This window comes from Cucurbita maxima, unplaced genomic scaffold, assembly GCF_002738345.1.
Source record: "Cucurbita maxima cultivar Rimu unplaced genomic scaffold, Cmax_1.0 Cma_Scf00025, whole genome shotgun sequence".
Lineage (NCBI taxonomy): Eukaryota > Viridiplantae > Streptophyta > Magnoliopsida > Cucurbitales > Cucurbitaceae > Cucurbita > Cucurbita maxima.
This window is the reverse complement of record NW_019272041.1, coordinates 3,587,334-3,595,964: the sequence shown is the minus strand read 5'-3', so window position 1 is coordinate 3,595,964 and position 8,631 is coordinate 3,587,334. Positions and strand designations below refer to the sequence as shown.

The 8,631-nt window shown below is 35.6% G+C and overlaps 1 protein-coding gene across 2 annotated transcripts in view; it reads right to left on the bottom strand.

Annotated features, from left to right (window-relative positions):
- LOC111498773 (ecotropic viral integration site 5 protein homolog) overlaps positions 1-7,685 on the bottom strand; it is an 8,710-nt gene extending 1,025 nt beyond the window's left edge. Inside the window, exons 1-17 of one of the 2 annotated variants that reach the window (XM_023150142.1) lie at positions 7,396-7,685; positions 7,085-7,154; positions 6,140-6,760; positions 5,920-6,066; positions 5,692-5,805; positions 5,184-5,242; positions 4,294-4,360; positions 3,514-3,565; positions 3,316-3,408; positions 3,103-3,186; positions 2,603-2,997; positions 2,009-2,070; positions 1,512-1,581; positions 1,185-1,265; positions 953-1,054; positions 587-711; positions 142-238 (exon numbers count right to left, since the gene is read on the bottom strand). In XM_023150142.1, coding sequence (XP_023005910.1) covers positions 142-238; positions 587-711; positions 953-1,054; positions 1,185-1,265; positions 1,512-1,581; positions 2,009-2,070; positions 2,603-2,997; positions 3,103-3,186; positions 3,316-3,408; positions 3,514-3,565; positions 4,294-4,360; positions 5,184-5,242; positions 5,692-5,805; positions 5,920-6,066; positions 6,140-6,760; positions 7,085-7,154; positions 7,396-7,442 — 2,286 coding nt within the window. In that variant the 5' untranslated portion in view covers positions 7,443-7,685. The remainder of the gene's footprint in view (positions 1-141; positions 239-586; positions 712-952; positions 1,055-1,184; positions 1,266-1,511; positions 1,582-2,008; positions 2,071-2,602; positions 2,998-3,102; positions 3,187-3,315; positions 3,409-3,513; positions 3,566-4,293; positions 4,361-5,183; positions 5,243-5,691; positions 5,806-5,919; positions 6,067-6,139; positions 6,761-7,084; positions 7,155-7,395) is intronic. The other variant, XM_023150143.1, reaches the window with a different exon arrangement.
- Positions 7,686-8,631: the final 946 nt, after the last annotated feature.

Here is an 8,631-nt window from a genome sequence, read left to right as displayed (position 1 = left end):
AAAAAAAAAAAAAAAAAAAAAAAAAAAAAAAAAAAAAAAAAAAAAAAAAAAAAAAAAAGCACAAGGGTGGCCATGATAGGACCAATTGGTAATTCTTGTGGGTGCATATTTGGCTGAAAAATTATTGAACTAAAATAATACCTTGTTTCGATCCCGCCAGCCGAGTGCAAATGGCAGCAAACCAACCTTTTTCTGATTATCCTTATCCTTATCCTGTGCAGATCCTGGATTACGTGACCTACAGAGCAGCCAACCCTCATAAAAATGAATTTTCGTATGGAAAGCTTAATGAATTATTCAAAACAAAACATTTTCTAACATTTATATGTTCTTAGTACATTATCATTGATTCACTAACGAAATGTTAGGAATCACAACTCTCTACAATGGTGGTATGATATTGACCACTTTGAGCATAGGCTCTCGTGGCTTTGCTTTGGACTTCCCCAAAAGGTCTCATTCCAATAGAGATGTATTTCTTTCTTATAAACCTATGATCCTTCCCTAAGTTATTCTTTTCGAGAAAACACATTTATCAAGTCAGTTCAAAAAGTCACATCAAATATCTTTTTGAATATTTTTATACCCAGGAGATGCCGTTGCTTTAACTTGGCCAGATTCATATTGTAGAGTAGCCTCCAACATGGATTCGGCCATCACCACCCTTTTCTCCATCTCAGCAAGTGAAGCCATAGCTTTCTCATACTTATCCTGTATTTGAATTATAGAGAAAATGATAATCACAGAAGAAAAAATCTCGACATGATTATGGGACAACAGAAAGAGCTTCAGAGTTTATGCAGGCTAATATGAGTTTCTATCTTGTAAAAAACCAGCACAAACCAATAGCATCTACTTCAACCTTTAAACAACTTCAAGCAATCTAGGGAACTTTGCTCTTTGAGTATCATACGACAACACATTATTATCAGAGAACCAAAAATAATCTGACCTGAAGCATATGAACAGCATATTTCTGAGCTGCTACATCTTGCTCTGCGTTTATTCTAGCTTCCTCGGTTACTTTTTGCTCTTGTTCGACACGCATCAACAACTACGATGTAGAAGAATCGATCAGTTGTTAACAGAAGTAACTGATAGTTAAAACTTAAAACTCGGTCAACTTTCGGATTAAGATCAGGCTTCCCCATCAGAATGTGAATGTGATATCACCTAACACACACCTGAAGCATTGCAACTTCTTGTTCTTTCTTCTCTGCTAGAGTTTTCCGTAGCGCATCTACCTCTAACTCTAGTTGTTCAACCTAGAGAATATAAGCAAAATCTTAAGTATGGACCAGAAACCTAAAGGAAAGTTTTAGAAGCAAGTCCACTAGTCACGCTTAGATGAACCGAGCCTCCACTTATGTATCTAAAAGGTTATAAGTCAAGAGATAAAAGGAGCACTTCTCAATGATACAAGGATGCAGGAGGTCTTGAATTATAATATTACAAAAAGCAATCACGTAACAACAAGCATTAAAATCTTTCCTCACAGACGAGATTTATACCCTGGCACTCAATAGCCGCCGATTATCTTGCGAGACCATTTCCATTAGTGCTGTTTCTAGCTCCTCAGCTCTGGAAAGCAAAAAGAAACAGAAGCTTTAATAACCATTTTCTTGAAACGATACAAGAAGAGCCAGTTCCGCAGAAGAAGCAGGCTTGTTTTGCTAATAATAAGCCATAACCCGTTAAATACACTAATCCAAGCACAAACACATGAAAAGAGGAACATATCCTGAAAGTCCCTTCAAGGAAGCGATATTGAAGCAGTCATTATGATTTGATATAATGAGTATTGAGGCAAATACACATAGCTGGAACTCAATAACAGAAGGTGGTGCTAAGTGTGAAGAAATCAAAATCATTGGATTTTTTTTTTCTTCACATATCTTTTTCCTAAGTTGATTATCACCACTCCCTAATAGAATCTGTGGCAATCATACAGAAACCACTATAAATTCTCAGAGAAGAAAATCCAAGTCTCATAAAATATAGTAATAACCTTAGAACCGCAGATCTTTTGTCCTCCAGCAACCTGCACAACTCAACTTTCAACCATACTACCTGCACAAAACCGTTTAAGATTGAAATTAACCCAAAAAGGGAAAACCTGAAAATCAAATACCATTTTATGAGTTGGAAATGACACTCGAGGTGAATTGAACCCAATGACTAATGATGATGAGCTTCCTGGACAATGCTTGTAGGAAAAATAAACTAAAGATGGCCTTTTAAAGTGAAAAATGCATCTATGATATCTTAACAAATTGAAGCATTTCATATGTGATAGGTGTAGACAATTAATCAATGGCTAATAACCTCCAAATAAATATAAATGATAATCAAATCTCTAAAAAATCCTACAAATGTTACTGTACAGGATCCACATCTAAAATTACAAGGAATGAGACTCTCCTTAAGGCAGCTTGCAGGCCAATCTCTAACAATAAAAATCTAATTATTCATTGGATCCTAGGGAAGGGCAAACATCCTTTTTGTTGTATCATGGACCTTCTTCAGAAGGAAGGAATCATCAAATAACAATCGGCAAAGAAATATCAGGTGACACCAAATTACCAATGAAAAAGGGAGTTACTTGTTCTTGAAGGTCTGGAAGCGACTCTGTTCCAGAATCACCGGCCAATTCATTAAGAATGTCATCTGGCTTAGGGGTGCAGGGCCCTACATTGGCTCCTGCAGCTGTCTTTTCTCTCTCTGTAGGTGATCTAGGATCATGCTTGAAACTATAAAGCTTGGAAGCTAGCCCTTTTGAGTCCTTCCAAACCCGACCTTTCTTTGTTCTTTCTTCAATTACAACTAGCACGGATGGCCGGAGCTTTGTTCTCAACTCCACTAGTCTTACTTCAGTTACAGTCAGAAAGCCCATGCAAGCAGTCAACACAAGCTGGCTACTATCAAAAGTGGAACCAGCAAGGGATTGTAACAAAGTAATGGCGTCCCCCGCATCTTTTGTAGTAGTTAGCGCAGGACCTGAAGAAAGAGCGATATGATAGAAAAGTATAATACTACACCCACTTCTCGTGCATCTGAAAACTGATAAAAATTGCAGTTATTTTTTTTACAATACCCAAGTACCATATAGTTCCATTAATGCAAGTGCTGTCCGGAACAGCATGACCCTGTTGCCTTCAAACAGAAGCACATCCCAAACTCGGAGTACTGTAAGGATTCACACTATGAAAATAGTTAATGCAAAGCCATGAAATCATCTAGTCAATCAAGAAACCACCCCCAAACGTTAATAGAAAATAAAAAAATATCTTGAACACGATATTAAAAGAAACCCACCACTCTCCCACGGAATCATATTTACAAAAATGGAAAGGAACCAAGGTCCTGTGATCCATGCCACTTGCACTCCCAAGAGATCCAAATGATCAACTGCACCATAAGCATCGATAAATAAGCCAACTGTCTCCATGTCTCATAATGAAAAATACATACCAAAGAAAAATGATATATGTGGAAAAAGATAAAATGTATGACCCAATTTAGGAAATCTTTCACGCATCAATTCCTCAAAAACAAGCTGGTCCACCTAACAAAAGAAACACAGAGGAGATTAATGTTAAAAAAAAAAAAGAGAAAACTAAGTAAAATTCAAATGAGGTACATTTGTTTCTCGGCTATGTTATTTCAGTTGTAAACCTACGTAGGAAGCACAGACTGGGATAAAATATATATGACAGAAAAAAATGTATGTTCTAAAAAGGTAGAATAAATAATTCATATAACCAAAATGAAAATGTAACTCCATGCTTTATACTACACATGTACATGATTAAAAATTATATCATTACGTCTGGAGTAAAAATCTAGAAGACAGCAGAAAATGCCTTTGGTTGGGTACCATAATGTTACTACACTTATTTTTGTGATATCTAGAACTCTCTCAACTCCCACATGTTATTGAATTTGAACAAAGACTACTACCAATCTCAATGGCATTCTGTAATAATGGAAACTTATGAAATATTTAAAATTCAACAATTCTGGCCACCAAAGGGTTTTCAACCCATGACCAGCTTGTACCATTAAGCATTGGAGATATTGAGAAAATTATAAGGTTTCAATAAAATGCTAGCAGAGAGAAAGTAGTTGAAGTTGATAAAGAGACTTTGACACTTAAGTCAGATATAATATACCAAACGTTAGACACTGAAAGTAAAAGCCGATAATCACACGATCGCTAACTCAAACCTAAAGATTTCAAAGCAAGAGCCTATGAAGCAAAGTAATTAAAGATTATGAGTTCTTAAACAATACCTGCGATTCTATCATTTCCTCGGTGTAATATCCCTCAAAATAGTCATCTATTATTCCAACCAAAGTCCTGTAAAATTATGTAGCCAGTTCATCCATAACATCTATAGGAATCTAATCACATAAGCATGTAAGTGAAGAGATGATCTTAGAGGGACATAGACATTCAATTGTAGTTGTCTCCTAGAATCAGATAAAGAACTTGTCCCTTCGCATTTATGCTTAAAACAACACCTATTTACATCAGTCGATCAAGAACTTCGGAGTCTAGCTTCTTTTTTTCATTTTTCATTTTTTTTAATTTTTATGAAAAAGAATAATAATTACAATAAATAAAGTCATGACAGGGAAGAATAAAGATTATGCATCTGAAAAAGTTTTTTTTGCGTGTAGGTTTAATTGGGAAGGTTAACATTAAGGATCACGTTCAAAGACACTCTTTCCTAGTTTTGTACGTGCAATGGTGCAACCTTTTGTAGGAGACATGAGGAGCACATGATTCACATGCTTAGAGAGTGCCAGTTTACTACCGACCTTTGGGATCGATAGAGGTTTGGGAGATTGCTAGATATAATATCTTTTTATGACCGTTGTCACCAGGTCTCTTTATAATTATGACCTTGGTCTTGTTCTCTTAGATTGAAGTCCCTTTTGTAGTTAGTTTTTGGACTACCACTTTCTTCAGGCTTGTTTTATGTATACCCTTGTATTCTTTCATTTGTTCCATGAAAGTTCAGTTTATTTCAGAAAGAAAAGGAAAAAAAAAAAAAAAAAACAGATTATGCATCTGAATCACATTAAAAAAACACCCTCAATCAGATAAAAAGAGAATCTATTTAAAGTGCATCATTTTAAATGTAACGTAAAAAGAAAAATTCTGATCTGAAGTGTACCAAAATGCATTCTCCTCGGGCATCAGGAGTAGCAACAAGCCCGCAAAGAAATTCATTGCCTGGATCATTTTGAAAGGCAGAAAATATTAAGTAAAAACAAAATAATCATAATTCATAATAAGAATATGTAAAATGTAGAATGAATAGCATGAGGCTACAAATAAATTTCATTCCAGAAATAAGAGTTAAAGAATAAACTTTACAATAAATACAGCATTAAAATAAGAAATTAAAGCAAGCAAACATCTAAAACACCTAAGGTTGTCAAACAACATATAACGTCAAAAGAATGCAAATTGTTTCAAACATTTCTGGCTTTGTTGCCTGACATTTTTCCATGTTGTTCAAGAATGGAACAATGTACTACCAAAAGCTCAGTGTTAACACTTACAAAGACTGGTCTTATCTGGAGGATATCATCCATTTTATTTCTTACATGTACATTGATGAAGATCAAGATGTCAAGCTTTTCTTTGCTTGTTAAATGGGACTGTTACACATGAATTACCTGACAGTACCCAACAGAGGGATTGTGAAGAGCATATGCTAAAAGTAAACGCCTCAAGGAGTTTCTACCATTCTCGTCCAGAGCAGGATGACCAGGAAACGTCCGTGGTATATCCTGTAAACAAAAAGCACGGATTACAGCACCGTCTTTGCCAAATTGAAAAACAAGGAAAAAGAAGTAGCACCTACAAATTAAAAAGATTGAATGAAGGCGCATGCATCTAATGACCTTCTCAATCTGTTTTTTCAATTTTATCGGTACACCAGAGGGGATATGGTTCTCATTATCCGCACTACAATTAGTTTCTTGGTCCAATAAATCCTGGTAATATTTCTCGATTCGACGGGTCTTTACACCTACAAAGGCTTGCCACACCTGTAAGGTATTATTAGAACTACAAAAATCTTCCTAATAAGGAACTTGAGATGAGTCAAAATTCCAGCTTTACCTCTCCCCTCAGATCTTTCGGCAACCCCCCACGAACAAGACATTCTAATTCTTTTTTCCATGGAAAGAGCTGATCTTCTGAAACTCCATCGCCCACGACACCATCTCTCTCTGAGGGCTTCACACTGTTAGAAATGCATTCTTCACCCCTTCTTCCTACCCCAGTAGCAGATGTTCTACGATTTACTGCTCCACTACAGAAAGCTTCTTCCTCTTCAGGGCAAGATTCTGCCCCCTCTAGTGGTGGAACATGAACTCCACGATAACTTGTCTTTTCATCTTTCATTATCTTCTTTTTAACACGAGAGCCCATCATAATCTCAATGGCATTTAGGGATGGCCTAGTTTGACACCAAGTCTGAACGACACGTTTACGTGTTTCTATTGGAGGCTCTAACAGTTTTTCAGGACTACTATCTGTTGCGTCGACAGTATCAGATTTTGAGGCAGTTGAGTCATCTCCTGTGCTACACCTCCCCAACTCGGTCTCTTCTTGACGCTCACTCGTTTCAGCCTGCAGTGTATTTGTATTTAACTCCTCCTTAAGAGGGCTTGGTTGAAATGGTGTAGCTACTTGATCAAGAAAATTCTCCCACTTATGGCACCTTTCCTCTTCCTCCTCCTGATAACATAAATATTCAAAGTACGCACTTGGATATATAAACATTGAAGGATTTCTTGAGCTCATCTGGCGACATCCATACAAAATCTTTCAAATAAACTAAACTTTCTAGCAAATTCTGCAGTCTCCCAAACAAAACATGGATTTAGCTAGTTGCCTATTACTGCATTGTCAAACTCGATTTCATAGACCAGAACTTATTACAGAAACTAATTTAGAGTCATAACAATGACTCCATGAGTATCGAAATGTACACAATACACTCGACGAATGAGCAAATGGAAACAAAGATCGATGGTATAATCTAAGATGTTGAAACAATACCTTGTAGATGTTAGTGTGCTCTTTATATCTATGCGTGTGTTGAGGTCTCAGAGCAAATCCATAGGCATCCCTGCTCCCATCAAATTTTGTTGATTATGACGAACATTCGACGAATGAGCAAATGAAAATCATACGACGGCCGATTCAAATCTCAAGAAACGCAGATAATTTTTTTTCCAAAAATCAAAGACGAAAACTAACGATTGCAAAAAATTGATTATGGAAAGATTTACAAAATGCTCAATGTATGCAGCAGTTTAACAAAAGTCTGAAGGATCATTAGCAAAGGCGTACCCAATATACCGACCCACCTGGAATCTACATCCAATAAGCGCTTGCTCAACAAGGACAACAACATCCTTCAAAAAAACTCGCAGTTCTACAACCCATAGTTATTGGATGCATCACGCCAGACTCGGAATCATTCTATTCCATTCCTCGGTGCATCATCCCTTTACACTAAAGCATTTACTCGACAATGTGCGTTCGCACTCACAACCTAAACGGCACTAGCAATTACTCTCAACTCAAGGATCAATGAATTTGGATCAAGAACACACAAAATCCTAATCCATCTTTACCATTCACTCTCCCGTCTCCGTGGCAACCGTCACGTAAATTGTTGTTTCGGAAAAAACAAAAAAAGAATTAATAATTTTTCACATGTGGGAGTCCTCTTGCCACGTGTCGCCTCACCAAAGGGTGTGGGTTCGGGGTTGATGACTGGGGCAGTAGGCCCTACCCAGCCCCAAATGTGCACAGGTGGCCACCTCCATAATCTCAGCCGATGGATCTTGTGGTCACCGTTATGTCCAGCGTGTAATTCCGTTCTTCCTAAAATATAAACACGTGTCTACTAGTCCTGTTAGGTTAAAAAGTTTTAGTTTTTTAACTAATAAATTAATAAAAGTATTACTAAAAAATTTTATTTTGTTTTCACTAATATTCTTAAATTAAAAAAAAAAAATACTCGAGTACTATATTTTAAAAATATCTATTAAAATTTTAAAATAGTATTAACATCATTTTATTTTATAAATAAATAAAAAATTAAAAAAAAATCTTACCGACTTTATAAGTTATCTCCAAATTTTTTAATGATACTTTTTTTAAATATTTTTTAAATATTTTTTAGTTTAAAAAAAACTTTTTTAAGCATGGTTTATTATTATTATTTGCAATAATCAAATTTAATTTTATATCATAAATTAATGAATTTATGAAAATTTGTACATAATTAATTAAAATTATAAACTATATTATTTTAGTATAAAATATGCAAGTGTTCGTTTAAGAAAATAAGATAGGGTAGATAAAATAATACAACTTAATTAGATTAAATAAGTGTATTTAAGGAGAAAATATAATAAAATAATAAAATAAAATCAAGCATTGGATCGGCTCAACATCGGTCCGATCAATCAGGATATGGGCTTTCAAAAAAATTGAGCCCATGGGCTTTCGGAAAAAGAATGGGCCCGTGGGCTTGGGAATCACTAGTCCCGATTAAAAACCTAATTCTGTCTCAATATCAACCCTATAAATTG